This window comes from Cygnus atratus, chromosome Z (genome assembly GCF_013377495.2).
Source record: "Cygnus atratus isolate AKBS03 ecotype Queensland, Australia chromosome Z, CAtr_DNAZoo_HiC_assembly, whole genome shotgun sequence".
Lineage (NCBI taxonomy): Eukaryota > Metazoa > Chordata > Aves > Anseriformes > Anatidae > Cygnus > Cygnus atratus.
In genome coordinates, this window is record NC_066396.1 from 27,200,178 (window position 1) to 27,224,718 (window position 24,541).

A 24,541-nucleotide genomic window follows, 5' to 3' on the forward strand; every position below is an offset into this window, starting at 1 on the left:
GTCATACCTCCCCCTGCTGGCTAAACTGAATTCATAGCAATAGAAGCAGCTACTTTATTTTGCAGCTTGAAGTATTAGACTTCTCTCAAAAGGTTCTAATTGCTGGTGAAGTGGAAAATGAGGACATCAGGTTTTAGATGGATGTGCTTTTATATTGCTAGATGCATAATCTTTTAACATTAAAGAACTGGGTCACGCTTTTAGTATAAGGTAACATTTCAGAAAATGGGGACTTTGTGAGAGAATCTAAAATTTTTAGCTAAAAACTAAACCAAATAAATCATGTAAAGCAGTAATTAGGAAAACAAGCAAAACCCTTGACTGAACCTGTACAGCAAGAATATAAAGCATATGACAATTACCCGTGTAAAAACACTACTGGGCACAACATCTGGTTTAGGTGTCAACACTTCAGAGATTGATAACTGAAAAGCCTAAAAAGCATGAGAGTTATTTATTCTAGGTCTGGAAATCATGTCCTACACAAACTAAACAAACTTCCAGTCCAGTTTAACAAGAAATTAAGAAAGCACTCTCTGTGTGCAGAGAACTTTCTGATGATACAGAGCTCTATCATGCACAGCTTGTAAGCTGATCATCAGCTGAAGATGAAATCAAGCAAATACAGACTAGCACTAAAACTCTTTAAATAGATAATAAATAACTATTAGAATATTTTACTTTAGAACTTAATGGATCCTCTATACTTGAAAAACAAATATTAGAATGTGAAGTTCTAAACATGTGATGATAGAAATTCTGGACTAGTGCAAAAATCTTTGTAAAAACCTATGGCATGTGTTATATAGTAAATCAGTATCATGCAGTTATATTTCTTTCTTTTTGACCTCCACATCTATTCTTTTTTGTGTTGTGTGCAAATATAGAAACAAAAAGCATAATATAAATCAAGTTTCGGTTCAAATTGTTGTAAATAAATCAACTTATTTTCGCATTTCAGAGTGGCTGCATTCATTTTTGTTATCTGACGACATCACCATGTAATGAAAAACAAAATTTCTCCCTGGAAGAAACACTCAGATTATCTTTCAATTTTAAATATAATGTCTTTGGAAAATGTCAGCTTTCACAAAAGTATTGAGACCCAATGGATAAGCACACACAAGCCAATTTTTAACCCTCAGTACCAAAGAAATTTCTTTCTGTGATGGGTCAAGGAAAAACATGACCACTGAGCAAGGATACATTAAGTGATATACCCACAATGAATCATTTTGGAGCTTCCTGGCCTTTTACTGGCTCCAGAAAAATAACATTAAGAACCTTCAGTTTTTGCTGGGGCCATGTTAAATTTCATTCATCATCTGCCAAAGAATGGATGGAAGAAGATGCTTGGCTTGCAAGCTAATAAAAAATACAAGAGATCAGCTTGTGTAACAACCCATGTAGCGGCAAAATATTTTTTTGTTGGACAGAAAAGCTGACAGCTATAGAACTCAATCGTGTAACAGTATTCAAAACTCAATATGCAAAATCACTACTTTGCAATGCAGTAAATGCAAGGAAAAAAGGCAAATGTACATAGTGCTGTTTTACACTGTGAGTTTTGCATCACAAAAGAAGTGTAGTAAACAACTTTCTAGAGAGAATTAATTATATCTAAAATGTACACAAAAACTCTTTAAAGCTCTAATATCATCATTCATAACACACTAATTTAAATATTTTAAACTAAATCATCAGAAAAAAGTTTGTAACTTTATTTTTTGGTTACTGCTGACCAAAATCATACTGCATACATTTTTCTCATCATTTACTTAAACATAATTAAGTACGCAAGAGAGGGTGAGGAAAGATTAAATCACAGAAAGAACAGAAATACAGAAGAATGACTTAAAGCAAATAACACCTTGGAGCCCCAGTGCATCTTTCTTGACAGCATGAAGAAAAAGGATGGTTTAGAAGTGTATCACTATTTAAACCAAACACCAGAAGAAAAATAGCTATAAGGCACTTTTTGTATGTGTAAATAATCAACATCTGCAGTTCTTAGGTTATGAATTTTTCAGAACTGTATTAAAAAAGAACGTATACAGACGTTGCCACTTTGAAAATATTTCTTTATTGTTACATTTTTGTTAAATTGCAAGCTATTTTCTGTTGAATAAAATATTTCTATTGAGAAAATGCTTCTAGAAATTTAGAACCAAATACACTGTAATACAGTAACCATAATTACTAATACATGGAACGCTACCAATCCATGCAAGAACTTTTATTCAGACTCACTTTCTGGATAGTCTTAACTCCTGGGAGATAGAGTGAATATAGCAGAGGGTATAGCTGGGATATCAATCATGAGTTAAAATGATGATCTTTCTGACATGAGTGTGCACATCATTTACTGGAAAAACATTCTGTACCGTACACAAAAGCTTTTCTAACAGAAGAATAACAGAAGCTTCAAATCTGCAAACAGACATACAGTACTTTTTCCACATCTACAGCTATTATTTCATTAGGAGTTCATGTGAAAATCACATTATCTACAATGTTCAAATGTAGAAATAGGGAGAACTACTTACCTCTGCAAAGAAAAGAATGAAACATGAGTAGACTAATAAGAATACATTATTTCCTTTAAAACCCTCTATTACAAAATTCTTAAATAGCTGTGACGTTTTCATATAGTTAGCATTCTTCTAAATTTGCTATAAAACCAGTTGTTAAACATCAGCTCATGTTTATCTCCATACCTTTACAAGTTTTCATACAAGACAAAGCTTCAATTTGGGAACATACTTACACAGATTCAGTATCTTTTTCTTTTTTCATTATTCCTGATAAACCAAAAGGCTTCCTCTTCCGTGGTTTTATCCCTATGGAACAAAACCTTTTCTTATTTAAAGATCAAAGAGATGAGTGTATATCTATCTGTGTCAAACACTTGTGCATATCAATGTCAATACCTTTTAAATGCTGCTACAACAAGTGACAGAAAAATCTAGCAGTAGAAGTAGTATGGAGAGAAACTAAGGGAACACAAGCTATCTGCAATACATTCCAGTATATTGTTAAGTAACACACCAATCAAAAAGCAACACATTAATAATTTAAGTCATTATAAAACTGATTTGCATTGTACTTGCTATTCTCAACATTCAGTATGCTAGACTGCCACTTTTATAAATGGATGCACTGCTAGTTCTCAGGAAAGGGACCCAGCTCATGGAAACTCAAGAGAAGCCATTTCTCCTGCTAATCTTGAATAGCCAACGAACTTGGATCGGAAACTCAAACTGTCCCTAACAGCTACTGCAGTTCAGCACCCTGTTCTTATTTTCCTGAATGTTCCTAGTAGCTGCAAGCCTCCACCTCTCCCCAAACCTAGGATCTTTGTAAAAAAGAGAATGTCTCTTAGGTTTTCCAGCTGAGGCTCAGCTCACGATTCCTTAGTGCTGTAGCTAGCACTAAGGCTGGTTCCCATTGAGTCTGGAATCACGTCTTCCCCGTTTTTAACGCTAGATACATATGGGTATACTACAGAAAAAAAAAAAGTTTTCTTTCATTCCTATTTAATGTAATAAAATAAATACTTCTGAATATTTCATCGGCCTGTCATTTCTACTTCTCTCCCCATTTTTGCTGTAGCTGAGTAGACTGTCAATCTTTAAGCAAAATGACTAAGTACAACTAAGTGCATGCATTTGATCCAACTAGTCTACAGGGTGGTTTTTTTCATATTATATACTATCTACAGCAAGCTTTTGAGCAGAATGGTGGAAACAATTTGGTTTCCCCAATTTTGCAACCTATAGTTCAAGTGCATCATTAAAATTTCATTATATTACCCTTTACGGAAATACATCACACAGCACATAAGGAACCTCTCTGCTATGAGAAATTTTCAGGGTGAAATAATTTAAACTTGTCAAATCTGGTACCTGTAAACTCAGCTGCATCTTATGTTTTCATAAGTGCACAAATTGCTCCAAAATTATTTTAAAACGCTATCGTGAGATTTATTTCCTTTATGTGCTTTATCCAGTCCAATCCAGTAACAAATAGAGTATGTGAGTAGTTTCTGAATATCGATCCCCTTTGTTTTAGTCAAAAAAAGATTTAAGTTTCAGATGCAATCTTGGCAATTTAAAAGTTGCTGGACACTACAGCTATACTGTTGACTCCTCTGTCCCTAAAGTAAATACACAGTGTATGCAAATAAAACAGTTCTTAACCACTTAAAACAATTCCCTAAGCAAAACAATTCCCAACAAAGAAAGGTTTTGTGACCATAACACTGCATTAAAATTGGTACAACTAACATGACAACAATGGAAAGAGCCTGGGCCATATTTTGACACTTGTTAATGGAGTTACACAGTTGTAAGCGAACCAAATCCAAACCTCTGCAAAGACAAGGTCTTAGCCAAAGTACATTTTGAAAAACATTAAAATTCTCTGACATCATGCATTAGTTTAAAAAGTACTGTAGGTCTTATTTTCTTCTAAATTTGTTTCTTAAAAGAACAACTGCTTCTTAGTTGATTGAAATACTTTCAAGTTATATAAATTCAAAAGCTGAATACAATTCACTACTCAGTTCCAGGTGCTATCCGCTGAACTGTTATGTAAATAATTACACTACAATAACTTACCTTCAACAGCACTGGACGTATTACATTCTTCAAATTCAATAGGGCCTTAAGGAAATGGCAATGAAGATAAACATTAGCTTAAATTTAACTTCAAATGAGGGCCAAACACTAAAATATTTTAGCCACTATTAATATTTCTTGAAATTACCAGATAATCTAATTATGACTTTAAATGGTAAAGGAAAACCATGGTTGCTCTGTCAATGGTCAAACAGATGGTAAAATCATATATATACAACAAACCATTAAATATTTTCACTTTTTCATAGTGAAAAATTAAAATTCTAGTGCACACTGCCCAATTACAAGTTAATTGCCTATGCTCTTACAGCCACATGAAACTATTCTGTTTCCTTTTCTCATTCAAACCTGTATCCCTAATATAGCATCAGTGTAAAGTTTTAGACTTATCTTCTTTTAATGAAAGATGAGCTATGTAAAAAAAATTGAAAACCAGAAAGTATAGCTATAACTCTAGTTTTGAGATTCACACCTTTCCTGACTGCATTTTTAGTTCCCGTTTCTTCTTCATAGCTAATTACCTAGACAGTAAAAAGTGATGTGCGAGCACCGTTTAAGTATAGTATCTAAATAAATTCATTATTGTGACGTCTCATTAGAGTTGACACAAGGTAGCAGTCAGGTATTATTGCAAAGGGTAAATCTAACTCTCATTTCTTCAATCTGTCTAAGTGTAGAGCTTGTTTAGCCCCACTATGAGCCATTTTAGGAAGTTCATATATACACTCTTTACAGATAAAATAGAGAGAGAAAAAAAAACAAACCACAGTTCCCAATTCAGTAAGATTGCCAAGTTTTTTTCCTCACCCCTTTTTTGGGGCTTACTCATCTGCTGCAAATGAGACTGAGATCTTGCAAATTTCAATTACAAGCAACTGGAAGTAAAGAGATTGTGGAAACTTTAAATATAGAACAATTTTCACTTCTGCCCAAAAGCGTATGTGCTAGTAAATACTCTATTTATCTTTATTGTGAAATTAAGATTATTTTGGAACATCTACCATAAAACCAAGAGTAATGTAATTTTCAGTGTGTTTTCACATAAAATAAAAGGTGTGCTTGCAAGCATTTTCCATCATTCTCACTTGCATTCACTTCAAAATGAATGTGATACTCTTGGTCTTAAAATAACTAGTTGATATAAACAGATCTTATATACAAGAAAGATGACTACAGGCTTCAGTTTGTTTTTTTAAGCAGTACAACATAGCAAATCACTGTACTGCAATTAGAGATGCCACAATGAAAGCAAAAAAATAATTTAGCTGTGAATTAGTACTGTGAATTACACAACTGGGATTAATTTGCATTTGATTTACGCAGTTAATTACCTCAAATGGTTATATTGTAAAGTAACCCCTAAAATGTACACTAACTCTTGAAGTGTAAAATTGTGTTCAACTCAGTATAAACACCACATTTTGATGGCATTTCTCAAAATTGCAAATGAAAAAAAGTTACACTTACATCAAACAAAAAGATAAAAAGATAATTGAGAAACTGATGATGAAGCTCCATCCTTGGTAATGTTAAACAAACTGAATTGTTTTAGGCATACTAGATAAAAGCTATCAGATACTGTGAAATCTTGCAGATATCTAGTGAATTGGATTTAAAAAAAAAAAAAGATACTCAAAGTAATGACTTATATTTATTGCAACAATGACCAAGTCTGTAATATTTTCCCTGCTGGTTAAAAAAAAAAAAAAAAAAGTGTTTATAAAAGCAGCAGCAGCATGAGAGTCTAGGACTAGGACACCTTGATACCTCATTTATCATAATGTAGTTGTTTCGGCTCCAGATGAAGCTCTTGAGAGCAGAATATCAACAGACCAATTTCAAATGGCAGTCTTAACTACCCTTTGAATTTCAATTGCTAAATAACTTTAAATGCAAGTCTAATTATTCCACACAAGATAAAATGCAAATTCCAAACAGCTCTCTCATTCCACTATATATTGTAAATACATGGACATTTTAGACTTCTCTTCCAATCATTTCTCCTTTGCTTTCCTTGAAATTCACTGTAAAACAAAGTCACTGTGCTCCACAAGTCAGCAAATCTGGGTATCTCACAAAATGAAAAAACAGCAAAAAAAAAGAAGAAACACTGATTCAGAGAACTGTCACATCCCTATAACAATTTCGCCTACATTTTATTTTAGTTAATTAAACACTATTGTACAAAACACATTGGGGATGAAATTCAGAAAAAATACTATAAGACATAAAAGCTCAAGAACAGATCCATTACTTATTCAGTATTTCACTTCAGACAATCTATTTTTCATCAATTTGCTAGGGATTCAACTACTTCTATTTCTTGCTTCTATGCATATTTCCATTTGGCCAGGAAAAAAACAAAAGCCAAACCAACCACAAGCACTCTTCCCCAAAACAAAAACAGAAGGAAAAAACTGTAAACTACAGGGACTTAAACATATTTTTAGAAGAAAACAATTCTAAAGCTTTTTCAGAATACCATCCTTCCTCTTTACCATTCCCAGTTACTAACACAGATCCCCAGACTTTTAATTCTTCTACTTTAATGATTAAAATATATATATATATATATATTCAAGGTTCCAGTAAAACTCATCCTTATTTCAGATATCTTTAACTTTCACTTCAAACACAAGCATAAAAGAAGAGATTGATCAACATGAACACATCGAAGTTTCTGTATTTTGTCCACTACACTTGCCTAATGTTTGTCTTTGAAGGTAGTTTTTTTTTTTTTTTTTTTTTTTACAGATCGATAAGCTCTTCAAGAAATGAACACTCTTACTTAGTACTGAAACACACAAGGACAGGAAGAACAGGTTAGTATTTTCATTTAGAATTAACATACGCTGGCCTATCCCCACCACCCCGAGCTTACAGTCTTTCAAAACCGTATTCTTTCCTCATATGGAAGTCTACAGAATACAATCTGAAATATTCTTAAGAATATTAAGAATTAAGAATTCTTAGTTACTTAAGAATAGCCAGAGACTGTAATGTGATAAAAGTGCAAAAAATTTCAGCAAGCAGGTCCCATTTTTCACTAAGATCTATGAAGTTAACTTGGAGATTCTAAATGCACTTTCTTCTTAATGATACCAATTATCTAACTTCGTGCTTCCTCAAAATGTGCAGTTAATACAGAAAACCCTTCTCCCCACATGCTTTTTCCTTTCTCTGTGTCTGCTAGCTCCTATACCACAAGAAAGATAAATCATGAGAACAGCTTTCTCTTACAAAAAAATCTGTGAACCAGTTAAAATTCTAAAGCTTCTTTTCATCCTAACTTACTTTTTCCATTTAATTCGAACTTCTATAAGGCTCTTCACCATTCAGAATCTCAGATATTCAAGATGCTTATGGCTGTTACTAACAAATTCACAAATGATAATAAATTAATTCTATCACTTTCCTCCAAACTCCATAGACTTTTTTTTTTCCTAAAATTTGTATGTAACCTTCTCCTGACATATTGAATCATATACTTGTAGCAAAGGCAAGCAAGGGTAAATTCATACATTGTGCACTTTTTAGCAGAATAGAGTGAAATTTGTAGTAGCTCTTAATTTTCTGGAGTTTTGTTCCGTAACTTCAGATCTCCCAACAGTTATGTTCCCTATATGCCTGCTGTAAAGAGCACCACATTTTGCCCTAGGAGCGTTATTTTTAAGCCAAAATAACATTTCAGAAATAGATATTTTATGTGGTGCTGTATGGTGAGCCAATTTAGAAAGCAGAACAGCTGTGATGAGCATTTGGTAGCCCACAAAATAACTAGAGTTTCTTGCAGGCAGACAGCTTTGTGCCTAAAGAGGTAATAATACTGTTGTTCAGCTCAAAGCGTGTGCTGTTGCCACATCATCTTCCACTACAAGATGCAGCCAACCAAAACTCCTTAGGCACACACAGTGCTATGAAAGCAAAGTATCAGTAAGGATTTCAGAAGCTTTCTTAAGAAGTTCCACTACATTATCCACTGTATTTGTGTCTCTGGATAACAAAAGCACCTGTGCTATCACTGAAAACAAACAAATGAACAAAAAGACCCACACATTAAATCAAAAAGCTTTCTTCCCTGAACAACCATAACCTCCATCTTTCTAATTCCTAATTTCTTAATCCTTCGAAAATCCTCAAAAATTCCTAATGGGTTGGCAATAAAGGAGATATCCAAATAGGTGTAATATATAGGTGCATGTCAAAGCACGAAAACTCGTGTATTGCTATCACACTTTCATAACAGCTACACGGAGATGTGGATGCACTACCTCTTCACTAGGAGGAAAGAAGTTTTCTTAACAGACTTGCGCCCAACTACTGCTGCACAGACAAAAGGTTAACTCCAACAAAGATTTCAGCTCAAAACCTGCATGATTAACTTAATGGCACTGACACTTTTGTCTACAGAACCAAATGCTGCACAACCTAACTTCTGAGATTTCTGAAGCAAGTATACTGATATACTTCTCCATCGCAACATCTGAAGAAAGAAAAGCAGTCATTTCACATTTAACAGGTATTGGTGATGACAGGGACTGAAGCCATTCCCTAAAGTAGACATTTTTATGGATATCTCTAGAGTCCTAGCCACATGGCAGCCCAAAGCACTGAAAAGTGTTACCACACTGCAATAATAATGACGATAATCTGCAGTACTACAGTCAAAGCACTGAGATTTTGTTTGTACTTTTTCTCACGGAAAGTCAAGAAAATAATGTGACTTGAGAGGGAAGACTATTCTCAAGTATTCACCTGAACACAAAAAGAATAAAGACATAAAAAGAATAAAAACAAATATTAGAACTAAACCAGGACTATGAAAATCAAAAATACGTTTTAAGACACTTATCAGAGTAAGTAAAAATTCATAGCTGAGACCACCCTTCACAAAAGTCTTTGCATTCATGTTCTTTTGGTTTAGGGAAGGATAGTTTCAGGCTCCACATAATTTCTTCATAGTCTGGTCTGCTCGTTGTTACATTGAGCTATGGAATGGTAACTCAACAATTTAAATATCTGAAATACTTGTACATAAACTTAAAAAACTATTTGATACTGTATGTACCCCGGGTAGAAAAAAATTAATATGTGTAAACGAAGGTTAGCATTTACAACAGAAAGAAATATGAGTATCTTGTGGGATTTCAGTCACTTGAGGATACATACCTAGCTAGCAGGATGCTAATGAGAACTTAGCACCTACAAACGAAGGGGGCCTCAAAATTTAGTAAGCTCCTCTAATTGTATATCCACATTCCCAGTAAGCGTCACCCTAAAACACTTCCCAAAGCAGGCTGCTGCAGCTCACAGCATGCCACCAGAAGGGACAGATACAGACAGGAAGGAAAGGCAAATGGACAATGGCTTTACAGACACGTGAAAGCAAAGGGCTGCTATTTGACTAGAGACTGAAGCAAATAAATCAGGAGTGGGTCAGTTCATGGTTCTTGTAAATGAGGAAGCTTTGGTTTGCTAAAATAGAAAATGGCAATTTGAAGAAACTGACAATTTTGATTTTAATTAATCTAATAGCTTACAGTGAGTGACACTAGCATAAATAAAGTAACTGAATCTGTAGCTCAGAATGCATCTCCCAGACTATTCAGAAAATATAGGTAGAGTTCTCTTGTTACGGGAGGCATGTATGTGGACTTCCATGACACCAAAAAGCAAAGTGGATGGCTAACAATAAGGAGATACTGATCTTATTCAAAGATGAATGAAGAAAATGTAACTATGCTGATACAATTGCACTGTTAATTTTAATTTAGTACCTACAACATATTTAGCCTATGTCTGTGGGAACAGTTTTTTCAGAGTATACACAAGACAACTACAGAAGAGGGTTTATAAATAACATCCCTCATGCCTGCTAGCAAATTTATGTACAAAGTAACACCAATAGTCTTCAAGACAGTTATGTTCTTTGTCAAGGACCTTGAAAACCAGTTATAAAACCTACCTCTAGTATACAGTTAGGGAGACTCTGGAAAAATAAAGGTTTTGCTAAGGTCAGACAAACAAAATTATTTGCACTTTGCATAACAGGGGAAAAAAAAAGTTTTATTGTTTGAATTCTTAAATAAACAAGTCAGGTAAAAAAGCCAACTACTATCACCAGGAAGGCAAACAATATTATGTCATTCTCTGGAAAAGAGCCCCCAGTAAGTATACCAATGAACTGGAAAATCCTGCCAAGGTAAAAAAAAATAAACAAATCAAGAAGTCAATAAATCAACTAACAACTGTTTTACGTTTGTACCTGCTTTTGGTCCTTTTTAGTTTAAGGGGGCTATACTTGACAGAAAGAAATGCTCTCCCACCCAGGCATGTATTTTTATTGACTACATTTAATTGCCAATAAATGGAAATCCTCAGTCACTCAAAGAAAAAAAAAATATATATATATATTCTGGCCTTTCCTCTACTCCAAGGAAACAGTTTACATATTGCACGCACATATATAAACATTAACATATCTCTTTCAACCAAAAGCTTTTTAAAAAACTGTAAATCTGCACTTGTAGTTACAAATACAGTAACAAACAATATTCTTGTTTTTGATAAAAACAAAAGTTTTTCTCTTTGACAGTAAATCATGCATGAAAGGAGGACAATTTTTTTAAACTGCATATGCTTCACATGCTGCTTCAAATGGCAAAGCTTTGCGTGCCTGGCCCAGTGCCAGTTGACAGCTCAGCTGGATATCAATGCACATTCTGACCCCCCTTGCAGCGTGTCACTTCTGAATTGTTTCCGCAGTAGAAAGTTTATTCAACCTCTCTCTCAAATTCAGTGGACCGACCATCATTCTGCTATTTAATCATAGCAGAACAGGTTATTTTTCTGACAGCACTAAAGCCAGAGAGCAATTCCTAATGAACAGCTTGATACAAGTGGAATTTCGACTGTTTTAGCCTCAATTAATTCTGCTGTCAAAACAAATGACTGCTTTTAGTGTTTAGATGTTAAGCTGCATCACAAAGGTCAATTTTGTATGTACACAAACATATAAGCAATCTTTTTCTTCATCATCTGATCCTGATCCAAGCTTTCAAATTTAGAAACCAGGAAACCAGAATTGTTTCTATCACCAACTTCCCATTTTTATTGGCTGTCCAAGAAAGATAAGCAATTTTCTAAAAAGAGCAGGAGAATTTTATTTTTCCATGGAAAAGGATTTCTAACCTAGAATTAAAAAAAAAAAAAAGGGAAAAAAATTAAAACATAGTTTATTTATAAGAATGCATTATAAAGATGCATTACAGTCTTTGAGGTAAATAATGTATCTGTGTATCTTAATTGTATTAGTACCAGACTGTCTCAAACATTAGTTCATGGATTTGGTCAGCTCTATCTCACTAAAGAGGATAGGGGACATAAAATACAATAACTGACCTGAACATAGGCCTGGCTGAGAGAAAATACTGAAATTGTGGTAAAGCTGTATCCTTAAACCTAATTCTACAAATAATTTTTATACTGTTCCACTACAACAATCACTGAATTTCTGACAAATCTTTTTTACATACTCAGGCTTACATATCAATCTAGCTTTCTTGAGATGCTTGAGACTTGACTGAACCCTCTTTTTCAACATTCATTTTGAAAAAAAAAAACAATATAGAAAACTGTAGCATGGTGTTAGTTCTTTAGCTGAAAAAATGGAAAAATATAGAGGTGACAATGGAAGCATAGACAACCATGCTTATCAGTAGCAACATGGGTAGCACTTCCAAATGCCTTCTTTTTTAGATGAACAGATTAACATAAAAGGAGAGCAAACTTTGCCTCCATCCACTGAACAAGCAATTTGTTCTAACCCTGATTCTGCTGTCGTGCTTTTAGCCCCTCATGCTATTCACTGGATCAAAGGAAACATCATTTATCTCAGGCACTTCAGGTACTGTGTATACAACTCCACGAGTACACTAGGCATGCTGCTCTCAAGGGGCAGTATTTCCCTGTGGCTTACACAGCAACAACGAACTAGAAAAGCATCATTATCCTCATAGTTTTAAAACGATTACCATCAATTAAGATGTTTATCAGCAGAAAGGAGAGAACATTTTTTCTCTAAGATGACAAACATCTTCAGTTACAAATAAAATAATTTTTATTGCTCAGATAACACAAGAATTTTCAACAAGAGACACTAAGCACATACTGAAAGCAGTTCAAAGTTTGAGATCCAACTATCCTACAACACCAGAATATGACAACAAACACAGGAAATTTCAGCAGTTTCATGAAATTCATGAAATGAGTGGCAAAATTAACGTCAGCTAGGACAAGAATCCACAGAATGCAATGCTCCCAAGTCTCTTTCTTGATACCACTCCCAGACTCTTTCTCAACCTCTTCTACTCTCTTGCTTTGCACTTTAACTTCATCTTATATTTTCTTTTCGGCTGGGTAAACAACAGGATGTGAGATATAGCAGGTTTTAAACTCTCCACAAGCTGGCCAACATACAAACATACTCAGCTGCCTGCTGATTCTCAGTATGAGCTACTGGACATATTGCAGGACATATTTGGGTCCTTCTTTACCTGTATCCTCATTTTTACCTAATCTTTGCAACCTCTACTTTTCCATCAAATTTAGTTGAAAGTAGCAAAGTCTTGGGAAAATGAAATGGCAGGACCGCATATACCTAGTTTATAATAATAAACGTATGCAACACACAGCTTTGCCTGCCTGCAGGATGAATGACTCATCTGTTGCAGGCAGAACATCCAAGTATGTAGTGATGAAAAAACTGCGTAGACACATTCAAGTAGTGTTCTTCTCAGAGTCAACTCAGCTAAGATTTTTTAATGCAAGGCATTATATGTACATTAAATAATATCCCTCTTTTTTAAAGAATCACTTCTTTGTAATTGTTGCACAATGTCCCTGTAAACCAAGAGGGGTATGGTTTCTTTCTAAGTCCTGAACTCAAATCCACGAAACCTTAGGAGGTTAAAACCTTTAATAGGACCTCTTTCCAAAAGAGAGGAGAAAAAGAGAATTAAAAAAATATATATATTTTCTGACAGAAAAAATGTTTTTTCAGGTAGACAAAAACATCTTCATGGGAAATATACAATGTTTTCTTGTTTTGTAGCACTTTTAAAGCGCTTTCCAATTTATGTGTACAGAAGATTCAGTTGTTAGGGCAAGGAAGAAAAGAATTTAAGCTTAATCACCCTTCCACCTCAACTGTAAAATGGGAAGTACTGATTACTGTATGACAGTTTCCAGTGCTACCAACAAGCAAAAAATTTGTTATGAAATTGTTCCTAGTGTGTTTTTTCAGCATAGCTTTGACCTTGAAATATGTCTAACTGCTTAAAGAAACTAAATACGTGTAATACTATTTTTTATTTTTTTAAATCCTTCTTTGGACGTTAAAAACATCTAGGCAATATCGGGCAAATGTGACAGTTTCAAAATCAGTGGCTGCAAAGGGACAAATGTATGTGACAAGATCCTGATTTTCCACTTCTATCTAATCTTCCCGAACCAGACAAATTATCAAAAATAATGTAGCACTACACAATCCTTTGAACTGTATCAGCTACAATAGTAAAGCTGAGAAACACACTGTGAAACTAAATTCCGAAAGCTTAGGAAGTTTACTGCTAGTAACAGCATTTCTTACACTGTTTTTTTAGAGACCATCTTTCCCACAAAACTAGGCAACCAATTAGGGAAAATTCTTCAAAACAAATCCATGACATTACATGAAGAATTTAAATTATGAACATTATTAATAAAAGACAGGAATTTGAGATATTATTGTTATGGCTAAACTTGGGCTTAGGTATGAAGAATGCAAGCCTAAGAGACATTTAAACCAACCAGCAGAGAGAAAAGCGTATGGATTAAACACATATATATGTAAAAAAGCATCAAGAAATTTCCATTTTTGTAGCATTTAATAATTTTGCACATATGAATCTAGTTTGATAGCTAAACAAGATGGCAAATATCTGTACAGCTATTCAAGCAATAGGTGCCCCCCTGCACCTTCCAATACCAAAATGCAGAAAAATCAGTATCAATCATTTAAAATGAAATTGTTCACGCAGAAAGCTTTCTGGATGCAGAACATGATGATTTATGGCAATTAAGACAATCGAAAGATACTGAAGAAAAAGGAGATGAGATTCTGCACTTTCTGACAACTACCATGGACACAGGAGGTCAAAGGTAAATTAAGTGAGAATTCATTTCCAAATCATAAATGATATTCTTGATCAAGAAAAAGTATAATACACAGATCTAGTTGACCCAGTCAATTCACTGCAAAAAATGTCCAATGATAGCTTGTTCTGGTGTAAAGCACTTCCATGCTGCAGTATTACCATCAATGAAATTATGAGAAATAATTAATGGCCTATTAGACTTGTCAAATATTGTCTATCAGACAATTGTCCAATAATTGTCTATTAGAAACATGTCCGCATACAACTTAGTGTGTAAACTGTTTAAGTTTGTATGTTAGACAAGCGTATGAAGACTGTATGCTTAGGATTTATTTTAATTTTATTAGAAAGGTAAAGTGTATAAAATATCCAACTTGAGACTCCTCTATTTGCTTCCCTAGTTGGAAGGTTGGAAACCACATTTCTCCTCAAAAAGTTAAATTACAAGATTCAAGATGTTGCTTTTCTCTAACGTTACGGTTTAGTAAGAATGAACTACAGCACAGATGTTTATAAGTAGTTTTCCAAATCTTTCCAGACTTCAGAGAGTTTGTTTTTGCTAAGCTTTATCTTCTGAAAGAAAAAAAAAAAGAATACACTTCTTCCAATTGTGCTTCTTGTGAAAATTTCATGTTTGAAAAGGCCATTTAACGTTTACTGTGTCCACAGAACATTTTCCACCTTAAAAGAAAAATGTCTTTAACAATTACCCCCTTCCTCCAGCATTAATTTCATATGTTATACTATTTATATAAATAAATTACAGGTCTTATTTGCTATATTAGTACAAAACATGTCTCATGAAGCTATTTCTATTCTCAGGTGTTTAAAAGCTCTTAATAAATAATTTATTATTATTGTAGGAGTACCTATCCTGCCAATTACTTCATTTTCTGAGGAGTCTATTACCTAATTAATATCTTAAATTACTGAAATTGACATTTCTTTGCTCCCACAACCTATAATAATTACTTGCCTTAGTCTGCAGCTGTTTTTTGTTGTTGTTGTTGTCTGTGGCAGGAAAATTCAAGAAAAACTCACAGTACTTCTTAGGGAGTCAAAGCTTTTGTTCTGTTGCATCTACAGTTGTCTAACAGTTTCTGTGGTATTTTTCATTTTTCCCTTGTCCCACTTTTGTTGAATATATTTACACTACATTTCAGTGTTTTAGCTAGCTCTGTAGAAGAAATTGTACTAATATACTGCAGAACTGTAATGAAGCCGAAAAAACAAAAAGGGTATGGTTCCAGACGGCATGGCACATGCGTTTTTAAAGGTTATCTTCACATAAACTTTTACCACTGTTCGACTGTTTCTTGGATGTGTGTTTTTTTGTTTTGTTGTTGTTGTTTTTTGACAAACCATTGAAGTTGGTTTCCTGCTGTTCTACTGTTTTCTCTTTCAGCTAAGCTTGTGGTTGGTCTTTGACAGATTTTCTTCCTAGTTATCACAGGCAGCTCTTGATTTCCCTAAGTATTTCAGGAGAATTGGACTTTTCTTTCTCAGATAGAATGAACCCAAATTTTTCACACACCAGGAAAGGATCACCCAGCTTTCAAACTCAGATGTGGACTTCTGAATGTGTGTGTCTGTGAACATGATATATTCAAGAAAGATACCACACCAAGAATAATTTTTGTTATTAATATGAATTGCTCTTTCTACTACTTAAAACACAATCGTTCTAAAATGAAAAGCTTAATTAGCTTCCTCATGGCACCACATTTGTAGCCCAACCTGCCAAATAATGTTAAATTTCCAGTTGGCTGACAAATTCAGTACAATGCTACCAGTCTTCCACAGGCACTAAGATTTTCACAGCAAAACCTGTAGTTTTGACTCTTCAGACCATTACAAATAAAAAGTAATTTATTTTCTTCGTTTAAATCAAATTTGCAAGTTAGATATATGTAATTATTTAAAATCTATGCTGGCAGATAAGGTTTCCTAAAGTCTACGGCAGTTTTGGCAGGTTTGTTATCTATGACAGGACCTAATTTTTGCAGGCAAAATCTAACAGAGACCTAGGATAGGAACAAAGATGCACGAATGGACTGTCTTCCTTTACAGAGAACACTATTGTGAATCCCTAGGACACTGTCATTGTTGATAAACTAAACTCCTTCCTCAGTCAGCCTTCTGTGTAGAATTATGTATGGGCACAGGCTTTGAAAAACGGAGACACTTCTGGCTATTTATGCATCTATTCACAAGTGTTGGCAGTATTAAAATATTCACAATATTTACAGAAAATATAAAAATAATTTATAAGAACATAAATAAACAGTTGCTTTGTTACAATTCCTTGTGGAAAAGAAGCTCAAAGATGTCATGCAGACCTGTTCAAAAATTAGTATTAGACATTTGCAGTGTTTATTTCCATCTATTTTGTTGTCTAGCTTCCTAGAAAAGTATTTTTTATAAAACCTACAAACTATTATGTTATCAAACAAACCCATGGAAAATACCAGTGCCTGCCACACCCAGCGCTGTTTGAAGTCTTTTTCTCAAAGCAGAGTTTATTATTCAAGTACATAAAAAGCTAGCAGCCTTAATCAAAGCAAGCTTCAATATTCCATGACCCTTGTTTTGCCTCTCAATCTCTGGGAAAGGACTAACTTCATTCTGAAATTTCATTGACATAAAACATTTGTTCCAAACACTTTTTTTTTTTTTGGTCTACATTACCCTATAGACCTTGTTCATTTCTTCGTAAGATAGAAAGTATGTAGTTTTATACAACATAGTAACTTAAATAGGAATGTTAACAAAGAGGAAGCATTCACACTACACTGGTTACTTTGGACTAGCTTCACAGCTGTGGTGCAGCTCACTTTAATGCTCTTGCATTCACTTTGGGAAAAATACATAAGTAGTGCTCCACAGACATTTAGGACTAAAATGCCCACATAACAATTAGCGAAGGCCAAACAACATCTCATAAATTCACACCTCAGCTTTGCACCAACTCTCACCAGAGCCAACAACCAGCCACATAAAACATTATTCTAATCAAATGTTCAACAATTCAGTTGAGTTAATTGAATCAGTACTCAGTTGAATTAAAGCCTAGGTAAAATTTGTTTTTTAAATGTTTACTAAATTGAAGCTTTGATGCCTTACAATTCTGGTAACAGGCAATGCTGGCAGCATTAATGAGCTTGTAAGGAATCCAGATTAAACTGCTTTGATTGCCATCCAAATAGTAAACATAATGGTTTGTCAACAGTTTTGCAGCCTGTGAAATTTCCATATTGCTTTCAGCAGGAATGTCATGCCTAAATAAATCATTTTTTAAGACTTCAAAATAAGGCTTCAAATGCTAGCACTCCAGAAACAGAGCTCCCAGATGTGTTGCCTCAGAGCAGACAAGGATCATCAGCACATTGAGGATACCGGAATATTTTTTTCTGATATGCTCTGCCTTATGAGGCATTGAAGATCCTGATATAATAGCTGTTTTAAGTCAGTCTAGACTACTTCAAAGCCTTCCCAGAGAGTTGAATTTCAAAATGATTAATAAATAAATAACAATTCTGAATTTATGTCTGCATTTGATACCCATGACCTTATACTTCCTGATAATTGGACTTACCAGGAGCCTTGAGACCATTTTTTCCTGCATTGGCAAATAAAGCAAAAAAAAAATATATAAAGCAAAAAAAAAAATAAAGCAGCTCTAAAAAGCCACAGACCAAACATTTATTTACCAGCATTACTGATTAATTATTGACTGAATTGTCATTTTCTGGGACCATTAGAGGAAGGAAAAGGAGTAAAGACAATACAGCTGTCGCTTTCTGAATCTTGGTATCTATGGAAGCATCATTCAATTAAAAGGACATAGACTGTTTTTCCCACTATCTAAAATGACAAGGACAAATTAAAATGTTCTGCTATATGTACAGCCATGTCACTGTGCAAGAGACAGTGACAGCTGATCACCAGCAATTGTGGACAATTGACATTCTCAACTACTTCTGTAGAAAGAGCCCATGGATTGCCGACACTCACTTTACAATGCTTGAACAAAAGCAGATTTGTAGCCTCTCCTAAAGGTCAAGTTTATTGGGTGAACAGTATGTGAAAGGATACAAGAAGTATTTTTATGTACGGTTGTTTTCAACAGCCTGAATTCTAGATGTTTGACTGGTACAGTTAGAAGACTGTGCATGTAGCTGATTCCTCTTCCTCACATTTTTCATTTACTTGCATGGGTAAGGATGTAGGGTCACAGTGAAAATCACGTTCTGTCTGATTCTGATTGTGCAGATGGATCAAAACCAATGATTTTTTTTAATAGTAGGAAAAAGCTGACCCCCAATTCCACATTCAACAATGGCACAGCATATTTAGTAATTGCCATCTGCGGATAATTGTTTAATTGGAGGGTTATGGAGCCAGAAAGGATTTTGTCTTTCTATTGTTGTCTGTATTACAATATTTTTTTTTTGTTTTCCTCTTTATTAAATTTTTAAGAAAATTGAGAAAATAAGAGCAACAACTTAATAAATTACCAACAACCACTAACAAGGACAACAGAACAAATTAACAAAAACAAATAGTCTGGATTTGGCTTTTGTTTGTGTATTTTCGGACAATGTAGCACAGCTGAGTCTTCTCATTTGGCCTTCAAAGCTAGCTTCTGGGTAAACTGTAGTGGGCTAACACTAATAGAGGGACAGACACACAGACTTAGTTTTGTACATAGGAGAACGCTGTAAAAAATGGAAAATCATTCATGACCAGCTACATCTGGCCACTGGCACTCACAAGTATCTTTACACACAGTATGTATTATCCTGCCAATTTCAGACATAAGATCCTGGAAGAACATGAGCTCTTACTTCTTAACAGTTTCTGTTTCATGCATCAACTTTTCACAATGGAACAAACCAAGTTTTTATAGATGATTAGAAGATTAAGTAAATAAGGCAAAAAGTCATTGATATGTCACTAATCTGGAATTTACATCATCTCTACTATAGATTTAACATCTACTTTGGGTGGAAGAAAAGCAGACATTTTCTGCCACGCTATAAATGATTTTTCCGAGGAACACAGAACAGCAGCCTATCACAAACAGAAAATAGATTCATCTGAAGTGGCCAACAAGGGTTTTGATCAATGTTGCACAACAGAAGCATCTTTCATCAGATGGTATCTAACTTGCTATTCGACCTAACAGCAGAACCAAATAAACTTTAGAAAATAGTTCAGATAATGTATTAAACTCTGACCTGGAGCATGACTGTTTATTGAAGGGTCCTGCGACCTTTTTTTCTGTTTTTCAAGGTTTTACATTTAAGTGATTTTTCTTTCATTTTTAATTAAAGTATTTGCAACTTAATATACATGGCTTTTTTTTTTTTTTTACAATGAAAGAGAGTATGAAAAATTATGAATAGAATTTCTTCAAATATTGTATATCTTTAAAAAATATACTTGAAGTAAATTCCATAAGAATTAGGAGATAAAGCTCAAGAGGTAGGTTATTTAGGTAGCAGTTAAAAAAAAGCCTTAAAGTAAGGAAGTCCATAAATAAGGTTTAGAAAACTCATAAAGCATTACTGCTTGAAAGAAATTTTATTTGTACTAGAAAAAATGCGTGTTAAACTCTACTTGTTGCAGTACATCAAGACTTCAGGTATCAGAAATTAGCCACCAGAGGGAGCCCGTATAATCTGGTATAAGGGATATGATCGTACAAAGAGAAATTGAAGTTACGCAGATGAGAATTTAAGAAAATAATTGGATGTACAGAGAAACATTATAAGTTGTTCCTAATCCACAAAATAAAAAGCCCTTCTACAGTACTTCCTTCCAGATTCATATTTATATTTAGATCTGTAGAAATAGGAAAGTGAACCCTGCTGTAAAGTACTATAACTACAATTTTAAAATACTGAAATAAACTAAAATACTTTGTTATGCACTATCCTTTTGTTTGTTGTTGTTGTTCTCAAAATTCAGTATTTCAGAATGTTCCACAAACTGATTCAGTATATTGGTCTACAAATAATATGGGAAGGTGAAGGCCTACATACTACAGATGATTATTAAATTGTTTCTTTCAAATATATTCAGGACCAGAATCTTAAGTAGCAGTGAGAGCACTAAGTCATTTTTTCTACATTTGTTTTGTACTCCAAGTCAGTACCATTTTTATACATTGAATACTTAGACTTATCTGAGAAGCCATCTCCTTCTGCAGCATAATTACTAAATTCGTATCACAGAAAGACTTCTAGAATTTGCTTCATGGTTAAAAATGCCTTTCTATTAAGAACAGTTCTCAATTGTGGAAAAGCATTTTTGAATCAAGAAAAAGCTGCTCCTCCCACACTGGATGTTTTCATTTCATTCTTACAGAAGTGATACCTCACTTTGCATTCCGAATATTTGTAATTGTCAAAGCTATATGACTATAATAGAAGCAGTAATTATAACTAAGACCAATCTTTGACACCTCACAACTTCTTGTGAATTTCCATTGCTACTGAATTTGCCTATGCTTTCTCTCTGCCCCATGGCAGCTTTACAAAATTAATATCAATATAATTTCACTCTGTAAAAAAAAAAAAAAAAAGAGTCAACATGCATACCTTTTTGCTGTTAAAATAGTTACAGAATTGAAAAAAATAGAATTTGCCATGGCAAAAGTTTTTATTTGACTCAAGAGAATACAAATGGAATATGACAAAATCTGTAAAGCAGCTAATAAGTACACTGTGTACAACTTCTCCCATTAAATTAAAAGGTGAAGTGCTACTTTTCTTATGATTGCTATGTTGTCTGACAAAAAAAAAAAAGTGTATTGCCTGAAACGCACAGTGCTCTAGAATACGCTAGCACAGGTCTTTGTAACACAGGGAGTCGGGATCCTGAATGTAAGACAGTGACCCCTACACGTGACATGTTGGCCACAGCTAGTCAAAGAGGCTTGAATACTGAATTTTCACCTGTCTTCATCCTGAATTCAGTCCAACTGAACATGAATCCCTGAGGTGTGTACTTTTTCTTTCTTACTCTTTACCAAAAAAATGTAAGACACTGGAAAAGTTTGACAATTTTTCCATATACAACCTTGCCTCATCCCACTCATGTACAAGCATTAGCAGATCACAGAGTGAATATGTAACAACGTTATATTAACAACACAGCACAGAAGCATTGTAAGATACCTAATAACCACATTTAATAATTCAATATAAATGCTTAAGATCTAAGCTACTCTGTACATCCTTGCTCTGAAAAAAAACATGTTTTGATACTATAAGGCAGAGATGCTAACAAGGACTCCCAACACTCCACACTCCAAGAAAAACAGTATTACCAAACTTCTGTATTCACACATCCAGTGACCATGTTCCCATGCCTGAATATTAAACTGAACTCTGTATTTTTCCGGTAATGTTAGATATACAGTAATGTGAGATTGTCCTTTTATGCCAGCCCAGGAAACACAACACACCCAACAAGCAGTACTTCAGAAAGTACTCGTAAATTTGTTGCTGATAAAGAACAAACCAATCTACATATAATCTACTAAAAAGCATGATTTTGTAAGCTAACTAAATAAACCAATGCAACTGTTACAACAATTCTATAATCAGCTTTACAGACACCTGTTCTGAATATATCCCTAAATTTGTATTAAATTTGGAAATCTAATTTGTGCTGAAGCACATAGAATAAAGGTAGTTTTGTGTAAGGAACTTCATTTTCTGGACAAACTTCACTGACATCCCAAGGAACAGTATAGTTTAAAAGCTTCCTCAGAAGTCCACATTGGAGGACTCTGAGCTATAAATTGTTATGCTTTATGAACATGAGTCCTAGAAATACATAATAAATAAACTGTGTTGTTAAACTTCTATGAAACATTTAATATCAAAGTTAATGAACTCTGAGAATTTTGAAATTTTAAGTATGTTACAACAATAGCATGTTAACAAATAGGGTTTGCCTTTTGATTAGGAGAGAAAATCTACAGTATTAAAATTAAAGTTTGCTCCTCTATTTTTAATCTCTTACCAGGTCTTTCCTTGCCAGTTCCTTTTGACTCAGCAAATTTCTGTATTAAACTCTCAACTGTAGTATTTGTCATGTTATTAATAAACTCTTCGTGAACCTTCAAAAACAACAAACAAAATACCACACACAACAGGAATTTAAAAAACAGTAATTAAAGAAATTTCATTAACTTCAGAAAGTGTTTATTTTTCACTCTGGAGTGTAAAATGCTTCCCTCTAAAATATATTAACTTCCAGAAATCAATAGGCATTTTATCAAGGAAATCCCTTTTTATTGCTTTAGCATTGGTAATTGTGTACACAATACACATACAAATGAGGAATGAAAGAACACAGACTGATGACAAGTCTATGATTTACTTCCATTTCTTCTATCTAAACTACTTTTCTATATACGCTTTTCTGAATTTGTCAACAACATGCCCCACGACAATGTCAGGAAGACAAACTGTCCCCTTAAGCCAGCACCAGTTAAGGGTGTGAACAGTTACCACTGTATTATCACAGTTTCCACCTGCTTGAGTAAAAGCATTACTGTTTTAATGGTTTTGGTCTGGCAAAGGAACATGTTGTTAATATGAAGTTTTTGCAACGAGGCAGTAATATGTTTTAGAAATAAACAGCGTGAACCTTGTGACCATCATTCACCAGCAGAAAACCTCAAAACCAAGCAAACCAGTGACTCAAACAAAGTATACACAAATAAAACTGCAAAACATCAAAAAAACTGAGGACTACTTATAAGGATTATTAGTTGGACCAGCTTGCATCTGAAGAAAAGATACTACAAAAACTTCTTTTAACATTGTTACTGGAGGCCTTTCCCTAACAGCATCATCAAAAATTTTGAAACTTTTCAGACGATATAATTCCATGTTTTAGTTAAAGAAAAGAGGAAGTACCCCTATTACGTGTAAAATGAGTGTTAATTTAATATCTAATGAACAGAGCTTTGAAATACACTAAACATCCTTCAAATGGTCAAAAGACATTATTTTCTGTTAGCACAAAATTTAATGATTGTTCAGACATTCTGTAGAATTTGTCTTACTGAATTTATAATTGCAACAGGAAGCAGTAAAATTTTTGGCTCATATTTAATTTAGATATTAAAAAGATTTCCAATACAATGAAGAAAATCAGAGCTGATCCATTCAATAAAATTTATCAGAGAGGCTTGGATAAGAGAATAGATTGCACACATCTGAGAAGACCAAAATGGCTATTTAGTAGTTATTCAAATCTCCTTCAAACTTCTGACAAGCGAGCTCAGCACTGATACAATATTTGATATCTGTGGTAAAAAGAATCAAATCTGCTTCAAAGTCTTTTAAATTCTGTGTTTTGTTACTATTTATCTCCTTCTTATTGTGATTTTAAAAGTTATTGCCATTTGAAAGATGTAGTCTTGCAATTACACAAGCACAAGTTACACAAACACAGTAAGGAATGTTCCATTTAGTAGTTAAGAAAAATATGTAGCATAATCCAAATAAACAAATGATAATATAAAAATTACCTCTCCTATTTGTAAATGAATTTCCTTTATGGTATTTGACAATGATTCTATAATCTCTTTCATATGAAGAAGATGTGTTTCTTCAATGTCTTGAAATTTCTGTCAACCAATGCAAGCAATTATTCATAATGAAAATAATTTTTGAAATG

The 24,541-nt window shown here is 33.9% G+C and overlaps 1 protein-coding gene across 2 annotated transcripts in view; it reads right to left on the reverse strand.

The window, feature by feature from the left end:
* Nucleotides 1-24,541, reverse strand: part of FCHO2 (FCH and mu domain containing endocytic adaptor 2) — an 89,741-nt gene that overhangs the window by 41,427 nt on the left and 23,773 nt on the right. For both annotated transcript variants that reach the window (XM_050716533.1, XM_050716534.1), the window contains exons 7-10: nucleotides 24,393-24,491; nucleotides 22,874-22,970; nucleotides 4,620-4,664; nucleotides 2,768-2,840 (exon numbers count right to left, since the gene is read on the reverse strand). In XM_050716533.1, coding sequence (XP_050572490.1) covers nucleotides 2,768-2,840; nucleotides 4,620-4,664; nucleotides 22,874-22,970; nucleotides 24,393-24,491 — 314 coding nt within the window. The remainder of the gene's footprint in view (nucleotides 1-2,767; nucleotides 2,841-4,619; nucleotides 4,665-22,873; nucleotides 22,971-24,392; nucleotides 24,492-24,541) is intronic.